This window comes from Lynx canadensis, chromosome B2 (genome assembly GCF_007474595.2).
Source record: "Lynx canadensis isolate LIC74 chromosome B2, mLynCan4.pri.v2, whole genome shotgun sequence".
Classification (NCBI taxonomy): Eukaryota; Metazoa; Chordata; class Mammalia; order Carnivora; family Felidae; genus Lynx; species Lynx canadensis.
The window spans coordinates 62,706,097-62,730,108 of record NC_044307.1 but is presented as its reverse complement, the minus strand read 5'-3'; the positions used below and the strand labels follow the sequence as shown (position 1 = coordinate 62,730,108).

The following is a 24,012-nucleotide window of genomic DNA, read 5'->3' as shown; positions in this document are numbered from 1 at the left end:
CAAAGTTGGAAGCTTAACCAACTGAGCCATCCAGGCGTCCCTCATATCCATCCTTTTTACCTATAGGCAAGAGATTCATGCTGGTCCAGATCTTCAGTACTTCCCATCACACTCATTACAATAGTCTCCCAACTTATATCACTCAGTCTCCCCATGCTAACCTATCCTACTTTCTCATCTTGAACATGTCACCTCTCTGCTCAAAACACAAACAAAATCAAATACATTCAACATTGTTCGACTTGCAAGGCCATCCAAACCCTAACCTATAATTCTAATATTTTATCTCTTTATCTTATTGTATCCATCCCAACACTATTCTCCCATTATTTCTATTGTTAGTGATTTTTTCAAGTCTTAATATTTCATTTCTATTGGTGCTTAGTAATTTAATCCACTTTGCTTTTGGATTCCTCAAATTACTATTTATTATTATTATTATTGTTATTATTATTATTGATTTTTTAAACTAGTAATACTTTTTAACCAGTCTATTTATTCACAATTGCTTCTTAACCATTGTTTCTTGAATTAGCCTCTTCAGAGTGTATTTTCCTTGTTTTCTAATCTTTACATGAGTATTTTGGTAGGGTTCTGTGAATGGTAATTCAATCTTAGTCTTACTTTTTTTAAAGTTATATTCACTTTCAATAGATCTTTTAGATAAGGATGTTTTGATTTTCCCCATAGCATTTTCATAATGTGATTTTAGTGCCCTATTTGTTGCAAGTGCAAAGTCTCTTGTCATTAAATAGCTGATCTTTTATAAATGACCACTATTTTTGTGTGCTGATCTTTTGTAAATTACCACTATTTTTGTGTGGGTGGTAGCTTTAAATTTTTTCTTTTTGTCTTAGTATAATGCGGATTATATTTATTTGGATTTGCTTTTACTTATTCATGACTTTTTTCAATCTGAGTATCTTATCAGCCTTCAACTTTAAAAAATTTTTATAAGCTAACTCATAGAATGCCGCCTCTCCCATAACTTTTTGTGTTTTCATTCTGGAATTTATTTCTATTACATTATATACATTTCTATTAAGTGCACACTAAACTTTCTCATTCTATTATTTATTTTTCTAAGTTCTCTTTTATATTTTTCATTTATCTGTTTTGGCTTCTGAGTGACCTTTTTCTGGGTCTAAATTCCAGATTACTAATTCTTTCTTCAATTGTGTCTAGTTGCCTAGTCTCTTCTGTAATTTTAATGACAATATTTTCCACTTATAGAAGTTCTATTTAATCTTTTTCATTTTCTTCCATTCCTTAACTGTGTTTTCTGTTCTTTTTTTTAATCTCTTAAATTAGTTTAAACAAAGTTATCTGTTCTTCTATATTTTCTACTATTTTTACTTCTTTACTTTCATTGCTAATGGTCCTGATTTGCTGATTCTCCCAGTGATATTTCTCATTATTGTCAACTCATATTCAGTGAGATGCATTTATTGTTTGGGAGCCCAAGTTGCTTGTTTGTGAAAGAGTTGTTACAAACTAGTTTTGAGTATGTTTCTTTTAGGGTGGTGGTCTGAGGCAATTCAATGATGCTGAACCATTTTATGCTAATTTTCATATTAATTCCTTCTGTTTATAGCTCAGACTAGAAATTTCAGTTTGTGAAAAGTGATTTGTTTCCTCTTACTTCTAAAACCTTGTATAAACTAAATATTTCTTAGACACATCCTAGACCTACAGTTTTTCTAGTCTGTGAGGCCAGAGCAGTCAAAATAGTGCCAGGTCACTGCAAGGGGATAGGTATAGCATCACTGCTTGTGTGCAGGGGGTTGTATCAGTATCTCCAAGAGGGCTTTAGAATCTTAGCCTCCAGCACCTGGGACTCACATATAATCTGAAATACTTATAGCTCATTGAGTCATCAACTCTCCTGTAGAGCTCTAGTTTGACTTTTCTTTTCTAAACTTCTGGTATCTAAGGATTTCCCCATCTTTCTTTTGAGCCCAGATACAATGCAATATTTGCAAATACAGTCTTGCTTATAGTTTATACAAAACTCAGTACGATCTATGAAGTGTTAGTTTGGTCTTCCTACTGTTCCACTAGTGCTGCAGGTTCCTAACACTAATGAGACTGAACTACTCACCATTTCTAAAAGAAAGTCCATGGATCCTGCCTTTGCTCCCTGACTCAGGCTCTTCTATAACTTCAAATGTTCTCCCCAAATCCTTTTGTAAAATTGTTATTTTTCCTTTCTCCTTCCTGAATTCTTTTCAGATAACTGCAATCATGATATGATCTCTGCTTTCAAGCCTCATAGAAGTAATCTTGCTTTATCATATAATATTAGTGTTTGTGTTCTTATCTATTATACCAGACCATAAACACCTAAAGGGCTTGCAGTTTCTTATTCATCTATGTGTCCCCTGTAATTTCTTGCTTCTTGCCTGGCACACAAAGGTAACTTCTCAAAGGGCGTGCTAAATTAAATTGAAATTACAGGAGGATTTTCCCTTTTTTAACTATCAATTTCACTGGTTGACAAGGTAAAAACATGGCAGTTCTGATTATTCAATACAATGGAATATGTAATAATGGGGAACTTCTACATTTCCTGACATAATTATCTTTTAAAAGATATCCAATTATGGGGCGCCTGGGTGGCGCAGTCGGTTAAGCATCTGACTTCAGCCAGGTCACAATCTCGCGGTCCGTGAGTTCGAGCCCCACGTCGGGCTCTGGGCTGATGGCTCAGAGCCTGGAGCCTGTTTCCGATTCTGTGTCTCCCTCTCTCTCTGCCCCTCCCCGTTCATGCTCTGTCTCTCTCTGTCCCAAAAATAAATAAACGTTGAAAAAAAAATTAAAAAAAAAAGATATCCAATTAATATAAATAGGCAAAAGATTTCAGAAGTTTTAAATATCTATAGTTATAGTTATATAACTACTACCTTTTAAAACAGAATAACAACAATTGCAACAGTGATAAAGCATTTATTGAAAGACTATTATATGGCGAGCATGGGACAAAGCGTTTTTGCGTGAATTACCTCGAGTTTTAAAATGTTGGAGTGCCATAATTATTCAAACTTTACGGATAAAAGACTATTGACTTAGCGTAGTGAACTGCATCCCCAGGATTGTTTGGCTCTTGAATTGTACTGAGATTTAAGCTCAGGAAGTAGATTTCAGAGTTCCTACTCTTAACTACTACATGCTTAACTCAGGTTTTATATGTGCTTTTGTTAGAAACTGTCAAAATACTTAAATATTTAAAAATCATTCTCAACCATGTTTAAGGAGACACTAAATCTTTTTCACATGAAAAAGAATATGAGAAGGAAGAGACTTGAAGCAACTTGCCAGACTGTTGAGGTACTGCCAGTTATTTGAGTAGTGGTCATTATTTTGGAATGTACTGTGTAAATGTTCCTAAAGTCATTTACCAATATCTATAAAAGGTTTTGTAAGTAGTGCTATACAAGTGGAGGGAAAAAGTCCACCATGGATAAGTCAAGGATTCTATTTCCCTTGGCCTATATTTTCTAATTCTCTTAATTTTGTCACTGAAGTAGTTCAGAAAGGTTTATAATTTTAATATTTCCTTTAAAAAATATAATTATTAGTAATTTACTCTGCTCACACTGCAGCACTCTATGAGGATCTTTGCTCCAAAGGGCAAGTCTTAAAAGTTTCTGTGTCATTCACATTTAATACTGTTGACAAGATCGACAGTGAAAGGAAAAAAAAAAAACACTGAAGTCCAAAAATAATTGCTTTTTATAGTTCTTGTTCTTTATATAGACAGATATCATGAGGGTCATGTTTTAAAGAGTAGGTGTGTTTCTGAAATAACCTTATTCTTTTCACTTTATGCCTCCTACTGCCAGCCACAGTTGTCTCTATTGTGTGAATCTTAAAAAAAGATTTATCGTAGTCACTTTGTGCAAATGACACACTTTAAACATCATATATTTATATATTATTTTCAGCATCAACTCCTACAGTCCATCTGTAAGTTACATTAAAGGTTCTCACAGCTCTAAGTGGCTTCAATTAAAAGATAATTATATGAGAAACTTCTTTTCATAAAACAATAATCTAAATATATGTCTTTGTTTCAGTTCATAACTATCATTTTCTAAGACCAAAGTCATTCATTAGATGATGATATTAAATTATTTATAGATCTATCTCATGAAAAAGAGATCATCCTGTACGGAAAAGAAAGCACACCTTTTGTTCTACTATACCAATGGTTCTTAATTTTCCCTAGACTTAATATAAAAAGCTTAATATAAAAACACAAGCCAGAGTTGTCCTATGGCTAGGAGTTCAAATTTGAAAAGAAGCCTCCTGCCTAAATTATAATATATAATTACATAATTATATGTAACTAAATATATAATATATAATTACATAATATATGTGTGTGTGTGTGTGTGTGTGTGTGTGTGTGTATGTGTGTGTGTGTTGCACAGAAGCTGGGATGAAAATACTTTGGCCAAAGGGTATTTGGTATCCCAATTTCTTGCCTTAGGAATTCCTGAAATGAGAGACAGGATGCCATGAATTTCAGGATTCCAATTTACTGTTATTAGAATAAACTAAATCATGAAGAAAACTGATGAAGAAAAGTGAGTTAGGTATACACTATGCTAACTTGTAAATTTCTAAAATAAGAATGAGAGCATAGTAAATTTACCTAACAGTAAAAACAAAACAAAACAAAACTAAACTAGAATTAGCTTTAATTGCAGAGCTCTTGGCTAGACTTAGTCAAAAGTACAGTTCCTGAGCAAGAGACATGGGTAGATTGGATTTCTTAACAACAAATCTAGAAATTCTTATTAATATTCTGAGCTAGGGGACAGAACTAGATAGAGCATGTTCTATGAATTCAAAGCAGATAATAATCAACACACTGGGACCAAAATTTTTCAGGAACCTCCTCAATGAGAGACAGAGCATTACCTAACCTAATATTTCTCTATGGCTTTTTCAATTATATTTCCATCACTTAAATCCCCTAATCCTTGTAATATTGCATCAGTCAGAATGGGATATGTTATGCTGTGATAACAAACAACTTTAAAATATTAGTGCCTAAAAACAGCAAAAAATTATTTCTCACTCACACCACATATGCAACACAGGAACCAGGAAGGCTGTATTCATCATAGTCATTGAGGGTCTTGGGGTGGTGGAGGTTGAAAGATTTTGCATTGGCAATGACATTCTCAGGCCTGACATGACAAAGACCACTTCCATACACAACCAATTGATGTATTCTAGTCACAGTTCACACCTAAGTTCAAGGGGTGAAGTAACACAATCCTCCCATGTGCCCAGAAAAGGAAAATTAGGTATCACCTGATATGGTTATGCCTTGTGATGCTATGGAACTGGCTAGCAATCATTTAATCTCTTTGTAGTCACCCACCAAAACATTACTTTCTTTACATTTTACATTTTTTACATCATTTTCCATTTAACTTCTTTGCATTCTTCTGCCACTGTGCTCCTTAAACTTTGATGCACATATGAATCACAGAGGGAACTTTTCAAAATGCAGATTCTGATTAACTTGGTCTGGAATGGGGTTTGAGATTCTATACTTCTAACAAGTGCCCAGGTGCTGCTGATACTTTTGGTCTTCAGAAAACATTTTGGCTCTACCAAATGCCTTCTCTGCACCTGCATCCAAGTAGCTCAACTGTGTTGAAGAAACATCACAACTAAACTGACTAGCTAGCTGTACTCTAAGTTCTTTATTTCAAACTTTAGTACAAGACAACCTTTGGCAACCCCTAAACACACCTGCCTCAAACTATTCTCTATTGTCCTGCCTTCCTCATTTCAGAAAATGACTTTACCATCACCCAAATCTGCTCATTCAGCCTTAATGAAGGATGACATCATCTCTCACCTGGATTACTACAGCGGGCTTGACAGCTTCCAATCCTGCTCTCCAATAGTCTGCTCTCCATAGAACACCATATAACACTCTTCAATTATATTGAATCACATCACTCCTTACTGTCAATGGCTTCCCATTGCATTTAGAATAAAATCCAAACTCCAAGCAAAGGTCTTTAAGGCACAGAATTATTTTTTCCCTATCAACTTCTCCAACTTTATCTCATGACATTCTGTTATTGCTCACTACCTCTGCCCACTAGATCATCTTTCACTTCCTTAAAGACTTCAAAGTTTTTCCAGATGCTAGTCCCTCAAATGGAGTGTACTCTTATTTTCTGGGACACTCATTCTCTCAAGTCTTTAATGCCTAGATTCACCTCATTTTTCAGGCCACAGCTATTTAAAGCTATTAAAATCATTTCCTCATGGAGACCTCTCTGACTTTTTTATCTAAAGCAGTCCCCAAACTTTATTTCCTATGTTGGTACTTTGTTAATTTCCTTCAACATATCACAATTTGTAATTATCTTATATCTTTTCCTGTCTACTTTACTTGTATTTGTGTATGTCACATTCAAGATGTATCCTCAGGTCCCTGCACTCTGTTGCATATAGTTAAAGGTCAGAAGATATTTGTAGAGTAAGTTAATGGGTAGTTGAATTGATAGATGAATGACTGAATAATAGTGTATACTTTCCTTTATAAGATTTTTCATTTGACAGTAGCCTAATTCTATATAAAGTACATTCTACTAAATCATCCTATGATGAAGTTTCAAGTCAGTGAATTTCCATGGCCAAAACTGACCCTAACATTTCTTCTCCAAGTCACACTAAATCCATAATCTGGGAGAATCTTAAAAGCCTCCTTGGATTTTATAGTTATAATCAGTAATATATTGTGAGTTTTAAAAAAATGAAGTAAAGTGCAACTTGAGAAGTATTTCATTATATACCTGTATAACAGACACCCTTAAATTTCCCTAGGAAAAACTGTTATATGTATTTAAGACTTTTTTATAATACAATTGAAATGTATTTGTTTAGTATAGTAATTCCTCTAAAGCTAATGCTTTTGCCACTAAAACTAGAAAAATCCACACAAATTACAAAAATCATACTCTTTAGAGCATCAGAGAGCTATGGATAAAATAACTAAATTTCCAGAAAAAGGAGATCCTTTCTATGGTACCCAACAATTTTAGTCATTTGAAGGGGGGCAGGCAAGAAGTGAAGGGCAGGTATAATCCTGGAAGAAGACTTCTAGTGACGAAAGAGAAACTAATGTTTTTCAGTTGCCCAGGGCTAGAGAAGTGTACTGGAAAACTGATGGTCCCTAAAAACCTTACTAGAATTTTTCTTCATGAGACATTGGCTGAAGTTTTGAAATATGTAGGAAGCTGAGAAATTAAGATGAAAACTTCTAAAATGCAGAGTGAAATTTTCTTCATTCTTGTAAGTATGTATTTAGAAACAAATTTGAAGTTGCTTGGACAGAAATCTGGAACACTGAGCTGGTACCTTTGAAGGAAAGAACTGAATCTTCTACAGTTTCTAAGGGTTGATGGGATAGGCAAAATAGGATCTTTATCCAAAGCCTTTAAGACACACAGTGGAGGAAGGAGGACTAAGCAGAGATAGTTTTACTAAAACAGCAAATCATCCTTAACCCAGCTCAAATCTTGATTGCACTGAATTATCAGCTCCTCACTGTATTTGAATTAACAGAAAAGGGGGAATGCTTTTTGGTGGACATCAACATTGTCTAAAGCCCCTATATGTGTTTTACACAATATCTGATATGTAACAAAAGATTAGTAGATATGCCAGATGATGTGACTGATAAAATAAGTCCATTCACAGATTCTCCAAATATTAGATTTCACTGATAAGTAATTTAAAATGACTGTGGTTAAAGTGTTTAAGACAACAGAGGAGAAAAAAAGGACAAAATAGACTTTGATGGAAAATTCTAAAAGACTTGAAATATTAAAAAACAAGACAAAACAAAGAAACAAACAAAGACAATTTAAAAAATATATATTCTAATCCAGAAGTTAGTGAATTCTCGCCTGTGGGCCAAATCCAGCCCACTGCCCAGTTTCATATAAAGTTTTACTGGAACATTGTCATGTTTACTTACTGTCAATGACTGTTCTTGTGTTAATCATCAGAGTTGAATAGTTAGAACAGATGCCATATGGGATGTAAAATCTAAGATATTCATTATCTTCTCCTTGAAATATACTGTCAACTTTGAGATATGAATTTCTTAGAACATCAATATTTAGTTAACATATTACTTCTATTTTTTTCCCCCATCAGATCCTTTAGGGTAGATAGCATTCAATAAATGTGAATTATTACCATTTGCTGAACACTCAGTGAACTCATAATTTTATTCAGGACCACCTGTTAAATACTGCAAAATTACGAGGTTGAACTCAGATCCTGAGTTCTCTCTGCCTTTGTCCCTCTTGGTCTCTTTCCCTCTCTGACTCTACCCTTTCCCCTCAAGTTTCCCCTGAAGAAAGATATGTCTATTTTTATCTCTCTGTCTTAATACACCACCCATAAAAGTAGACAAAAACAGGAGAAACAAAGTCTTAATATCAGGATTCAAACTCCCTGACAGCCCTTTCCACAGTCAACTTTTCAATGACTTAGATTATTAATCTTACTTCCACATTTGTTTTTTTTTTTCAAATTTTTTAATGTTTATTAATTTTTGAGAGAGAGAGAGAGAGAGAGAGAGCGAGCAGGAGCAGGAGAGGAGCAGAGAGAGAGAGGGAAACACAGAATCCAAAGCAGGCTCCAGGCTCTGAGCTGTCAGCACAGAGCCCGACGTGGGGCTTGAACTCCCAAACTGTGAAATCATGACTTGAGCTGAAGTCAGATGCTTAACAGGCTGAGCCACCCAAGTACTCCTATTTGTGTGTCAAATGAAGGTTTGAAAAATAGAAACAGAGGTGTTACATGACTTTTCCAAAAACACACCACCCAAAAATTATGTCTTCAGTACCAGAATCTAAGGGCAGATGATTTCAAATCAAAAGCTCAGGAGGTGGCATGGCCTCCAGAAAAGAGGTTAAGCTTTGGAACAACTGTAGCTGGACACAACTTTCACTCTTTGCCTCGTAAAACTGGATTGTTCCCTTGTAGATTTTCAGTACTTTGTATGCAAACCGAGGCAGGGATATTCACCTTGCAGATTCTTGTGAGCACTGGAGTTGGTTTATCAAAGTGTCCAGGCTGAGTGTCTGGTACTTTGTAGGAGCTGAGTATACTGAGATTGCTTTTTATTCTATAATATCACGCATCTGATTTATGTATGCAAGTCAACCAAGGCATATACAACTGGTTGTGAAATTATTGACTGAATGATTTCTATGGAATTCACAGTTCAAGATCAATTCTTGTATTTCACACAGTGTTTCTGTTTCTCTCCATTATCAGATGAAATGCAAACTCATTAAATATTAGTTAGTATACAAAACACTGAATTTAGGAAGTAAAAATTTTCTGCAAAAAAGTGATATTACTTATTAACAAATTCATAAGGATTGACTTATGATTTATTTAATCCCTGCAATTACTCCCATTCATTACTATGGATTAACAAGAATTGATTGTGGATATTATTAAGATTAAGTAAACAAAATCAAATGTCTAAAATTAGGGAAAAATAAAATTCATTAAAATTAAATTCATAAGGAAATTTTTGGTTAATCTTTTTTTTTAATGTTTACTTATTTATTTTTGAGAGAGAGAGAGAGAGAGAGAGAGAGTAAGCAGGCAAGGGGGTAGTGGGCGGAGAGAGCAGGAAAGAGAATCCCAGATAGGGTCTGCACTGTCAGCACAGGGTCGGATGCGGGGTTCAGTCCCACAAACTGTGAGATCATGAGCTGAACTGAAATATATATTTTTAAATCTAGGTATTTGTATGTAACCAGCACATATTGACATGTATGTCAGTACTTGTATGTAACTCTCCTATCTATATCTATATCTATAGATATGACAGGAATAGATAGATAGATAGATAAACAGATAACAGGAATAAGGCTTTAAATGGTAAATAATCATCAATTCAATTACTACTACTGATTTGGTAAGTAAACATATTAGTATTTCGTTTTCAGATTTTTTAATGTGATTTTTTTTTGTTTTTTTGAGAACTAAACACATTTACTTCATCAATAGGAGTTATTATTGCATGAACCGAATTTCCATCCACAAGCAAGAATCTTCTTGAGATTTTTTAAAAAAGAATTATGCATAGTTTTGAGTGACAGTAAAAAAAATGAAAGAAAACATAAGCACAACAAAACTTGTAAGGTCTTAACTAAATATCATCCCTGTCAATGTCCAACTTTCCAGCTGGCTCATGATCATATTTGTTCTAAACTCCACAATATTTATTCATTGATAGAGTTCCTCTTGATTGTCAGGATGAAATGACAACAGTCTCCAATAATGACAATGATTTGCACTTCTAAAACACCAAGCAAAATTTAACTGTGCTCAAAATATTCATACATCATAGTTTGTGAGAAATTCAGTGATGTGTGGGAACAGAGGGGCAATTTTTGAAAAATTTGGTCCACTTAATCTTTTGCAAGTAATTAATTTTCTCTGGTGCAGTAACACTATCATTTTTTCAATGTCTTACTGTCAAAATGCAGTGAGAAATTTGATACCTAAATGAACAGCTTATCATTTCCCGACTACTAAGAAATATAATTTGGAAATAAACAGTATTTTGCAATGTCTTAGATATGATTTAACACAGACTTGTGCTAATTTTAACATACAGTTTAATTCTTCCAGGTGAAACTGAATAACAAATTTTGTTCAGGCCTTGTCCCCATTAGACAAGGAATTCCTTCATGTAAATAGCAGGATCCCCAAAAACCCAAACCCTAGGAACAAAACAGTTTAGCAGTGACTTATAAAAATGAGCTTTCTGTCACGTCACTTTTTCCTTCAGGCATTTTTTCAGAGATTTTGGCTGATTTGATTATAAAGCAGAAGGTTAAATTCTCACACAGTGATCATTAGGAAAAAATAAACAGAGCAAGTACTAAAGCTGGCTTTGCACCTACTGAATGCTGCAAGTGTCTGTACTCATTGGATATGCATCTTGCAAAGCTCGGCTGTTCCCAGAAGGCCACTCCATGAAGACTGAGAGAGCAGCGTCTGCTAGTGGTGCCTGTGCGTCACAAAGAACAGAGAGAAGCTTTATAACAGAGATGCTAGAAGGCACCACATAATTGGGAGGCAGGCTGAAGAATTGGGTTTGTACGTTTTCTTGCTTAGAAAACATGCATATGAAAATGTTACGCTGATTATCTTTAAAGTGCATGTTAATGCCACTGAGAAACCATTGCACCAGCAATAATTTCTAGGTCTGTTCATTGGCTCCATTTATGAAGCACTTTACTAAGATTGTTTCATTGCTTATTGCACAGATTTATTTATGGATATAGGACAAAAGCATGACTTCATACGCAAACATAGCATGCTGTTCTTAGAGGGCAATCATCATTTGGATTTGGGTGGGTCATTCGTACTTTACCTGTGGCATTCAGTGGGCACTGATTGAATGCCAAGTCGCCTGCCGGGGTCCTTTTCCACACCATCGACATCAGGTAATCCTCTGGGCATATTTCATAAGGTGCTGCAATTTAAAACAGACGGAACTGAATGCCAGCAGTGTTTATTTTTCTAAATATTGGCAATAAACAGTCCTCAAATGCATCTCTCTATCTGCAGAGTTCTTTCATTTTCCTTAAAGTATATCATTTACTGAAATGTTAGCAGTGTCTTCATAAAGAAAAAAACCACCAGGTTTCATTTCATTATCTACAAAATCTTCACAAAAATGTGCTTTCTTTTGAAGGTGCTTACTGTTCAGACTTTTTTAAAAGTCGTTTGAATTTGCTTATAAATTGAACATTACATTCAAACACATAAATCAAAAATCTTTCCAATATTCATGATGTTTTGAAATGTTGTGAAATAAAATGATTTCCAATAAACTGAAAGCCATATTAGAATTACTAACTCTAAGTGTTAAGAGGAAATAAACATACAGGGCAAAAATATATAACTTTTTATTCTTCATACAAGGGCAATAATGTCAATCATACTACATCATGTAAAAATAAACTGATTTGATCTTTTGGCCTTATAATTTTCAAAAACTCAATTGAATCACTGAGATGAGAAACTCAAAAGGTATTTCAAGAATAACAGATGTATACCAGAAATAACTTAATAGAAAGCCAAAGGATTTGTGAAGTCTATCTGTACTGTGTTTTGTATTAAACCTCACACCGTGCTCCTAAAAAGAACATACTAGTCCTTTCTCTAGACACACCTACTATTGTGCTTTTCACACAGCACTGCCGTTTATATTATATTTTCACAGGTTTGTGTTCACTGTTTTCCTGGGATCTTGTTGTCTTCTCATCTCCGTATCTTGTACCTAATAATTTGGCACACAGAAGTCGCTCCAAATTGAATAAATAAATGAATCAATATATGATTATATACATACCTTTAATAAATAAATAAGGACAAAAATAATAAGTACCTAATATATTCATGAGTGCCGCTTCCTGGGAGAAATGTCTTCCTTTGAGGACAATATACTATTTAATCCATGCTAATCATAATCTACTGATCCCGATTCTACTTCAGAATTTATGAGCTTATTAGGATACATTATAATTATTAGTGGGGAAGAATACAATTTGAGACTTTTTGATCTTGAAACAATGCTTTCTTTATCTGGGGTAGCAGGGCCAGAAACTTCTGCTCTTCCTGGGGTGGGGATTGGACAAAATGGACAAAGTGGTTCCCAGCTTGCTAACCTCCATGATCAGTGTGGAAGTGGGTGGTTGCATGTGCTTGGCTGGTGGTAATGGCTGCTTCCCTTAATTTATTTTTCTGTTACTTCTATTCTTGCAGTATTGGAGGAGGGACCCCTTGTAGGGGGCTGTCCCTATTTCCACCTGAGTTATACCATGTTTTTGTGACATTTAAAAAAAAATTATTATTTTGTGTTTTTGGTTTATGGTGACTCCACCTGTATTCATCACCACCACTCCCAAGCCCTACTCTAGCAAATCCTGTTCTTGGATCCTAGGAAAAGGCCAGGCTAGCCTCAGCCCCCCCTGCCTCCAGTGGAGCTGGAGGGAACAATTTCAGGAGTGTGGAGTGACGGGCTGGTGGACAGGCTAACAATGGTGCCTGCAGGGTCTCACAGGCAGCCACAGAATGGTTTAACAAAAGATCATGATTCAATTTTTAATTTTAAGAAGATCAGTTTGCTTTCCCTGGGTAAAAGAGATGGGAGAGCAGTAGGTGGGACAAGACAACTGAAGAGGCTAACGCAGTGCTTCAGCATTGAAGTGACAGTAGCTTTAGGTAGGATGTTTGGACTAAAGATGAAGAAAAGGTGGATACAAGATAAATTTAGAAAGTAGTATACAAAATTATGGGGGAATGAGGGACTAAGGAGTTAAGGATGATGCCTGCTTTCTGAGCTAAAGAACTGGATATTAAGTGGAACTATTTATTCCCTAGTATCTTCTACCTTTAATCCAATTTTCATGCCACATTAACAAAGTAATCTCCAAAATGAAGCTTAATCCCATAACTTGCTGCTTAAAACCTTTCCATGGTTCTCCAGTACTGACAGGATAAAGATAACTATGCTTTCTGTGATAAAAAAAAACAAAAACAAAAACAAAAAAAACCCAACAAACCCTTCTAGCAAGCTCTAAGTTAGCATTTCAGTTATCGTTCATATTTATTCTCCTATGCATCAGCCACACAGAATTAACTGTCATCTTCCAAATATTCTACACCAGGTCACATTCTCCTGTGTTTCTGTAAATGTCAACCAAAACTACTACAGAAATATGAAAAAGAGGAAAATCATAATAAATGTTAAAACTGACAAACTACATCATGCATAGTTTATTACATAACTGAATTCTGTGTAAAACAACTAGTCTATTTTTAATAAAGATATAGCAGTAATTAATCTAATAATACCATTACACTTAATTACTATTTTTTGTTCCATCTATACACCCAACTTCTGTTCATTATCTTCCTCATTAACTCTTCATTTGTAACCTTTCATTTTCACTTCACTTGTACTTTTTTTCTGTTTTTCAATGTTTTGAACTCCAATTTTCTTTAGTTCCATTGATGAAATTTGAAATACATTTCATAAAATGGGGTGCGATAGCATTCAGGCTTTCTTTCTGATTTAATCTTGACACAAACCAATGAAGGAGCAATCTGCACCCCTAGACTTCTTCATCCCCCTGTTGTGGTTTCAGAAAGCTTTTCTTTTCTATTGTTTCTTTTCTATTGTTATTCTGCCAAAAATTAGCCTCCTTCCCTTAGCCCTTCCCCCACGGTCTTCTGTGTGGTCAGAAACTCTGGTAATTGCAAGCGTTAACCACTAGATGGCAGGGGTGGGCCAATAGGGTGAAATGTTTACTGGACTCATAGCTGAAACCGAAGAGGTTCAAAATTAAGGTGGGCAGAAGTAGTAACTGTCAGCTGGGGAATATGGGTCAGCGATTCATCTTTTTTTAAAGGTATAATACTTGGGAAAAATAAAATTTCTTCTCTCCCAGGAAATACGACGTTTAGTGATAAAACAAACCTCAGCTACAAGGCTCTTCAATCTAGCCTCTTACCTCAGCTCACACCCTCTCCACCTTCACCCCCCCCACCCCCCTCAGCTACACTGACCCCTTTGATGCTTCCTTCTCCAGTACTCCTGGAAGGCTCCTACCTCAGAGCTTGTACACTTGCCCTTTCTTTCTAGATATCCCTACCTCTGCTCCCCAAATGCCTGCATGGTTTGTGTCTTCACTGCCTTTAACCTTTACTGAAATCTTACCTTCTCCGGGATTTCCTGACTCCTCTCAAACACTCTTAAGCATTCCTTTGTTTTACTCTTCCCCCAAAGGCTTGTTCCTTATAACTTCTATGTTTTTTCCCCTAGCTTTCTTATTTTACAGTGTTGTTATTATTATTGTTTTGTTTGCTTGTTTATTTATTTATTGCCTTCTCCTGCTAGAGTGTGTGCATCATGAAGACAATAATTTTTCTGTTTTGTTTCATTCCTAGGGCACAGAGTACTTACAAATCTCGCAAATGATAGGTAGATACCTATGAACACACACATATATTTTAAGCCAAAATTACCAAATACTTTCAAAAGATCTGTTGTTTCCATACCTCAGTAGTTAAGATGACAGAAAACGAGGATGATTCTACAAATTACTGAGGACAGTGTGTGTGTGTGTGTGTGTGTGTGTGTGTGTGTGTATGTAAAAGTAGACCAGCAGTAAGTAGGAATGTTCATTTAGGAAAAGTAAGAGAGGGAGTTAGCTATACAGTTTTCCTAAAAATTAGCCAAACTGGGTTTCCAGGGTGCTGGGTATTGACACAAGTTGACTTTATAGGGCTGTGTCTGACTTGGTAAGAGTCCATGGGACCCAGTCCAGAATCCCCCAGTGTGTTCTATATATATCCTAACTAGTTCAGAAAGAAGCTGATTAACTTTTTTTTCAACCACAGCCCTCAATTACTAATACTCATTTACTTAAGACAATCGGTATGGTCTACTTCAACCAAACCAAAAAAGCGAAAACAAACAAACAAACAAAATCAGTTATTTTTAAACCTAGAAAGGTCAACAAACTTTGCTTTTCTCCACCATAAATTTATAAAGCCTTGGAGACACTGTGCTCCTTGTAGATGGAAACACAGTACACAAATAATAAGAAAGGAAGATGACAGATTTGCAAATTTGCAGGATTTTCAGCCTTTTAGTAGTAGTGTCAAATCCCACATCTGCTGTAAATATTCTTTTTTAATTAAAAAAATTTAATGTTTTATTTATTTTTGAGACAGAGAGACAGAGCATGAGCAGGGGAGGGGCAGAGAGAGAGGGAGACACAGATTCCGAAGCAGGCTCCAGCCTCTGAGCTGTCAGCACAGAGCCCAACACGGGGCTCAAACCCACAAAACTGTGAGATCATGACCTGAGCCAAAGTTGGACGCTTAACCACTGAGCCACCCAGGCGCCCCTCTTTTTTAATTTTTTAAAAATATTTATATTTGAGTGACAGAGACAGAGTTTGAATGGGGGAGACGCAGACAGAGAGGGAGACAGAATCTGAAGCAGGCCCTAGGCTCTCCGCTGTCAGCACGGAGCCTGATGCAGGGCTTGAACACACAAACCGTGAGATCATGATCTGAGCTGATGTCAGATTCTAACTGACTGAGTCTCCCAGGTGCCCCTGCTTTAAATATTTTCTCAAAGGTGATTTGGCATTCTTTGAAGACAGTATCTTTAAAAAGTTTAGTTCAGAAAATAGGTGTATTTATGGTCATACCAAGAGCATAACAGCCTAGGTATTAATAAAAATTTATTTTCTTCCATCTTAGGTTTATGAAGCCCCCAGTAGTAGGAAAATTTCTGAACTCTCCTCAGTGCCCATTATGGAATTCATTAATTCTACAGATATTTACTGAACACTCATAATGTCCCAATCCCCTTGTAAAATGCCGCACATAAAAAGAATGAACAAGAATAGTCAGGGTCTCTCAACTCCCAAGATGGTGAGGGAGATAATAAGTGGAGAAATTATAATACAGCAGAATGTCCACTATGATCTGAGAAGTTCTGGCTCCTCTAGGAGTACTATGGGGGAGAGTATGTCAGTGGAAAACTTCCAGAAGCGATGTCCAAGTTGAAGTGTAAAGGATAAGTAAGAGTTGGCCAATGAGGAAAGGAAAAGTGTGCCTTGGGAACCACAGGTCGGAAGACCCAGGGGGCAAGGAGAACCTTGTTGTATCCAGCATTTCAGAATGGCTAGAGTATAAAGTTGGAGATGAGTAGAAGTGAGTAATTATTAGAGGGAGAGGGGTGATAAATAATAAGATAAACTAGGAGTTTGAACTTAAGGGCAAGGCAACTTTGTTATTGTGTTCTGAATGCTATACATGCAGTTTGGGGAATGGACTGAAGGAAGGTGAGACTGAAGGCAGGAGGGCCTGTGACAACCTAAGCGCAATAATCAGGGAAGGGGTGTGGCATCACAGGAAATGGCAACTGGAAGTAGGTGGATTCAAAAATCTATCTAAGAGGTAGGATGGTCTCAGCAACGTGGCTGGGTGTAGGAGGCGAGGAAGTAAGAGAAATGAAAGATGAAACTCAGGTCTCCAGGAAGAGTACCTGCTGTGCTACAGCGTCAGAGCACACGAGGAAGACAGGGCTTGGGAGAGAAGATGCTGAAAACAGTTCTGAGTTTGATATATCTGAGCACATTTGATATTGTCACAATGGCATTTGGTGTATGAAACTAAAGTTCAGGAGAAAAACATAAGCGAAAGAGAGAGATTTGTGTTAAGTTTTGTTTTCCTGTCTAATGCTACCTATGCATATTTTGTGAATTATACATAGGGGTACCTGGGTGACTCGGCTGGTTAAGCTTAAGCATCTGACTCTTGATTTCGGTTCAGGTCACGATCTTGCGGTTCATGGGATCAAGCCTGCAAGTGCGGAGCCTGCTTGGGATTTTCTCCCTCTCTCTCTGCCCCTCCCCTGCGCGCTCTCTCTCTCTCTCTCTCTCTCTCTCTCTCTCTCTGTGTGTTTCAAAATAAATAAATAAACATTTTCTTTTTAGAAAAGAAAATACATAATTAGTACACATAACTCTCTGTGCTCAAAATAAAAACATTATTGTAGGGCCATATGAAGGATTCTTGTTTTTTATGCCTTAGCAAAATGGAACAGCAACTCTGTTCATCAGCTGAAAGATCCCACCGCCTGCTATGACTAGTGCAAAGATATACAAACCCATTTGTAAGATACAACTGTACTTGAAGTCACAAGTATGTAGTTAGCATGCTGTCTTAAAACAAGGTAGCAATTACCTAGTGATTAGCTGTTAATCTGTCTATTCAAACTGATTTTCTGTCTCTTAAAAATAGCAAAATTATACAGGGCTTAAATCAATTTGATGTGGAAAATTAGTTTTCACCCCTATGCTAGAATTTCAGCATTAAAGAGAAATTGATTCTACACTGTAGAGTTGGCATGCAGGGGGAAAAAAAGAAAGAAAGAAAAGAAAAAGAAAAAACATGTACTATACATGACCCCAATTTCAAATTTCACTTGCTGGCAATTCATTAATTCTTATGTTTTGAGAATTCCCCATGCTGGGGATGCAGAGGTGAATGAGATAGATCCGGTCCCTGTGCTCACACAGTTTACAGCTCTCATTTCAGCAAGGGAACCCACTCAAGTGAAGAATTCATGGTGCTGCTAAGGTCTGAGGGAAAAAGAAAGGCATTTATCAAATGTGTTTTGTAAAAGCATTCCTCACACAGAAATGGTTTTTATCAGTGTCGAGTTGAAAGAACATACAATTACAACAGCAATATGTACATATCATTGTGACTTAGGCACTCTTCTAAGTGCATTACATTTTTAATTCATTTCATTCTCATCATAAGAATGAGGTAGATAAACTTATTACTCTCTTTTTAAACGCGAGGAAACCAAGGCATAGAGAAATCACTAGGCAAGGAGGTGGTAGGTAGACCTATGTCAATCAAACAAGTCTCTCAGTCCATTCTCTGGGAATCTTACACTGTCTCCAAGCATCTGTTGTAGTGGTAAACAAGGTATTTAAATATTTTGAAAAAAGTGTATCTCTAAATCCTGAAGGTAGCAAACTGCACACTTTATTTCATTTATTATTTTAAAGATTTTACTTTTAAGTAATCTCTAAACCCAACGTTCAACTCAAACTTCCAACCTGAGATCAAGAGTTTGTCAGGCGTCCTAGCAAAGCGCAAGCTTGAAATTCATGAGCAGACAGTGCATGTTGCACTGCCTGTTCAAGGACTAGATAGTGTTTATACATACATACCTAGGAAAAAATCTGATTAACTTAGTTTTAGTCCTCTATTTCAACTTAGTGGACAAGGTCACTCTAGTTTGAACCTGTTAACAAGATTACTAATAATAATAAAAAGAGAGCTAACTTTAATCGAAAGGATTAATTCTAAGTAACTATTTACTAGCTTTAAGTGAGGCAAAGTTTTATATTGGGGTATGCTCGATGTTTCCAGCTAGAGAATTGCATTTACTTGCCTTTTTATATGATCTTAGGAACTGTTGATAACGGTGCTTCATAGCTTTTTCCTGGTCGTTGCACATGTAGAAAATGAAAACATTTGGAGGCACACTAGGGTAATGGGCAAGGCTACTCTAGGCTAGGCTAGAGACTGCCCGCCACAGCCTCCTCCTGTCAGCTGCCCTGAGGCCTTAGGAATCCCTATTTGAGTATATCTGGGACCAATCCTAGCCTGACAGGTGGCTATGGGACTGCCTTGAGGAGCTCTGACCTAAAAGTATTAGCAGGGCTGAGATTGGGAGAAATTGAATAACTTGCTATGAATACACATATTTTTCTTAATTCTAACATCTCAATGATTTATTTCTAAAGAAGGAAGTCTCATGCCACAAACTCTACTATTCAAATTCTACTTAGGTAAACTAACAGAATTTTGAAAGAGTAAAATGATTATAAAAGGTAAGGCGTTATGATCATAGTCATTTTGAATTTTTTATTCAGATGCCTTTATACAAATTGTTGTATTTTGAATTGCATATTTTACTTTATACAAATAGTTCAGTAACAATGTTTATGATATGGAATGAAAACTTCAAAGGGGCATATGTTTAATGGCCTACATTCAACTAGGTTCAAAGCAGAGGAGGGGATTTGGGAATCTGAAAACAGATAATTCTATAGATATAGATAATATAGATAATTCATTTGTAAATGATCTGGAATTCTAGCTAAGAGATATAATAACATATATAATAATACAGTATAATAATAATATATAGTAAGGGAAGCACAAAGCAAGCCTATAGAGATTCAAAGAAGAAAGCACTCATACAATTGTAGAAGAAATAAGAATGATTAAAGAAGTAGACAACTTTTGATGGATTGGACGCCCAAGATATTCCCATGGAGTAACAGCAGGTAAAGAAGAAGGGGAACAGGGACCCTATAGGAGCCCAGGTGAATAAGTAAGAGTAAGGAGAGAATATGTGTCCCCACACCCAGGAACCAGGTACTAGATCTGTTATGTTATGTATATGTTACAACCTATAAATGAGTAGATGGTGATGACCTTGGAAAGCTAATAAACTGATAGATTGAGATACTATATTACCAGGGATTCCAATAAGCACTGAACTGGGCAAGTAATGAGTAGCCACAGCTTTTTTTTTGTTTGTTTTTTAGCAAGTGAGTCACATGACTAAGGTCATGAAAAGGGGAGAATAATCAGATGAACTTGTGTGGAAGAGTTTAGAAAAGGTGATTGTTGTAGTAATATGGGTAATGGAGAAAGAGGGCCTGGAATGCTATTTAATAATTCTAATTACCTATAGCATTGTATCATTTCATACTTGACACAATCCCCTGAGACACATATCATTAGCCCCATTTTACATATGAGGACACTGAGGCCCAAAGCCAGACTTTGACTCCCCTGCCAGGGCACTTTATCCACAATGCTCCTTCCTAATAGTAGGCAGTGTTCAGGGAAACAGAAAGCAGGCCCACTGAGGAAAGATTTGATGGAAATGGAATCCATCACTAGGAAAGGTAAGAATTAGAAATTACTTTAGATGAGGGGTGCCTGGGTGGCTCAGTTGCTTTAGCATCTGACTCTTGATTTCAGTGCAGGTCATGATCTCGCGATTCATGGGTTTGAGCCCCGCAGCAGGCTCCTCACTCTCAGTGTGGAGCCTGCTTGGTATTCTCTCCCCTTCTCTCTCTGCCCCTCCCCCATCACTATCAAAATTATTAAATAAATAAACTTACAAAAAAGTACTTCAGATGACAAGAAGGCTTTGGTGGTCAGACAAAAACGTTCTCCTGCTGACACGGAGAATGATTTGATACCCCAATTGGAAAGGTCTGTCAGGTATTTGCAATAAATTAGGCATAGAGATGCAAATTTGTGGGTGCTTCTCACAAGTGATAGCTGAAGAGAGAGAGCAACCAAAGAGCACCAGGAGCACGATCGATGATCTATCGTAGGGTCATTCCCAAATCAGGACATATAAGGAGTGGATGAGAAATGTCAAGGACTAATTAAGGTTCAGTGTCTTAGTTAACATTGAACCCAAACAGCAGTTTTACTAATTGCTTGAATTTTATTAATCTAGAAATAATTAAGTGGTTCCTAATATACATTTACTTTTACTATAAAAACAATGTGGGATGAAAGGAAGAAACAAAAACATAGTAAAAAGTGTTGCTTAAAATTTGTTTCAGTTTGAGAATGATCAACATATTGCCAGATAGTCCTAAATTGGACAATGTAGGAGAATATAGGATTACAGTAAATTGCTTTTTAGGTTTCTACCGTGACAGAAGCTATGAGAGTTTTCCCAAAGTCTCATCTGATGAGCAACCTGATAAGACAGATTATGACAATAATTTTCTCCATAGCAACAGGTTTGAATAATGGATACATGGTACTATCTGGTATACACATTGATTATTTTAGACCCCAGTGGTTCTTTTTTAATTCTGCCTATAAAATTTAGCTGATTTGTTGCAGAACTGCAGACTGGAGTAGGTAATAAAACCCATGTTTTTCAGGAGGATTGGATACTTTCTTAGATATTTATTAAGCAATAGGTGATCTCTCTTGCCTATGGAGTATCTTCAAGTTCTAATTTATTTCCCTGCTTTTTAGAATGTATCTGAGGTGACTTGGCAAGAACAAATAGAACACTGAGATGAAAGAAGTCAATACTTAGTGCCACCTACTGTCAACACTGAACTCAGTGTTTTTTTTTTTAGGTAAGTGCACACTTGGGTGCAACATTGCTGTGTCCAAAAATCTTCTGTGCAGACATTTGCCTTAAATGTTGGAAACTGAACAGGTATTAATATAATTCCTTATAGGATATACACATAGCATTTGGTAGAAAATAATAAAAATTCTAATGGAGTAGGGGTGTTAAATAGTGTTAAATACACTGTTAGTGATTACCCTTGTGGCTTGGAATGAAAAGGGAGAGTAGGTGCCAATTCGTATGTGAATATTTCAATACAGAGAAGTATATATTTTTTCTCTTTAGAAATGTAAATTTTACCTCACATATTTGGGTTTCTAATCATGATTACGTTTAGCTTTAAAAATGCGGTGGTCCACACAATGTAGAAGGCTAACTTGTTAAACTTGTCACTAACAAAGATAAATGTGGTGATAGTGATTGATTCAACACTCCTCCAAACTGGAACTGAGTAAAGAATAAGTCAATGTGAGCCAAGACCTCGTCCTGCTCTCTGATACTTGTCCCCCACCCACATACTATATACCTGTGCATATATTATATAGTAGCTAATAACCTTGAAGGATAAGAGGCAGTGAAAATGAACTCCTGGGGCACCTGGGTGGCTCAGTCGGTTGAGCGTCCGACTTCGGCTCAGGTCATGATCTCAGTTTGTAGGTTCAAGCCCTGCATCAGGCTCTGTGCTGACCGCTTGCTCAGAGCCTGGAGCCTGCTTCAGATTCTGTGTCTCCTTCTCTCTCTGCCCCTCCCCCACTAATGCTTTGTCTCACTCTGTTTCTCAAAAATAAATAAATGTAAAAAAATAAAATAAAAACATTAAAGAAAATGAACTTCTGCACAGGAAGAGAGCTGCTGGGATGGCAGCATTACAGATCTGTGTCCTGGAAGTGCACAGCTTTATAGCAAATGTGTTCAAATAACTTTATATCAAGTTGTTTCTTCTGCTCCCCATGAAACAGGAACAATAGCAATTGGAGAACTGAAAGTCAAAAAATGACTAAATCGTCCTTTTTTGTCCACAGGGATTAGTTAATAGCCCTATTTTTTAAGTGACAACTATAAAGAGATCTTATTTTGGTTGAAGAATGAGTTGGCTAGGGAGATTTGAAATGGATTGCCTGTATTAATTGATTACAGGAACCATCCCCTCATCATTTAGGAAGTGATATAAACAAAATAAAATTCTACAGTCTTGTTCAAGAGATATCTCAATTTTGACCAGTGTAGCTGAGGCAGAAGACTGTTTTCCACTTTATGGTAATTTTATCATCTAATATCTATTTATTTATTTATTTATTTATTTACTTATTTTTGCTACAGGCAGTGTTTGGGTAATCTGCAAAGGGTAATCTGCAGTATCATCGATATCACTTGAGAGTTTGTTAGAAATGCAGATTCACAGGCCCATATTATACCTACTGAATCTGATTCTCTGGAAGTTAGGCTTAGGAAACTGTGTTTTGTTTTTAGTATTATCTTTTTAATGTTTATTTATTTTTGAGACAGAGACAGAGACAGACGAGTGGGGGAGGGGCATAAAGAGAAGGAGACAAAGAATCTGAAGCAGGCTTCAGGCTCTGAGCTGTCAGCACAGAGCTCAATGTGGGGCTTGAACCCAGAAACTGAGAGATCATGACCTGAGCCAAAGTCAGCTGCTTAACTGACTGAGTTACCCAGGGACCCAGGAATCTGTGTTTTAACAAGCTCTCTGGATGATACTTAGATCTGCTAAAATTTGAAAACACAAGACTGGATAATGAGGAAAGGCACTCAAAGAAGTCAGAAAGCTTAGAGTAAGCAAACTTTGTGATTCCTTCTTCCCACCAAAGCTGAATTAAAAGAAAATCACTTAGAAAGCAAATGAAAGTCTCTCTTGTCTCTAGAGAAGACATAATCCCATTGGACAGCAATGTTACAAAGATAAGGAACAGTCGTTTGCAGAATGGCATTTCTCCTAAGTGGGGAGGGGGCTTATAGTTACGGTATTACAGGGCATAAATTTTTTTTAATGTTTATTTATTTTTGACAGAGAGAGAGAGAGAGAGAGAAGAGAGAGGGAGAGACAGAGCATGAGCGGGGGAGGGGCAGAGAGAGAGGGAGACACAGAATCCAAAGCAGGCTCCAGGCTCTGAGCTGTCAGCACAGAGCCCAATGCAGGGCTCCAACTCACAGACTGTGAGATCATGACCTTAGCCGAA

At 36.5% G+C, this 24,012-nt stretch overlaps 1 protein-coding gene across 2 annotated transcripts in view; it reads right to left on the bottom strand.

The window, feature by feature from the left end:
* The window catches only part of ADGRB3 (adhesion G protein-coupled receptor B3), a 750,806-nt gene that overhangs the window by 383,161 nt on the left and 343,633 nt on the right, over window positions 1-24,012 (bottom strand). For both annotated transcript variants that reach the window (XM_030315777.1, XM_030315778.1), the window contains 2 exons: window positions 11,453-11,554; window positions 10,980-11,086 (listed from right to left, as the gene is read on the bottom strand). In XM_030315777.1, coding sequence (XP_030171637.1) covers window positions 10,980-11,086; window positions 11,453-11,554 — 209 coding nt within the window. The remainder of the gene's footprint in view (window positions 1-10,979; window positions 11,087-11,452; window positions 11,555-24,012) is intronic.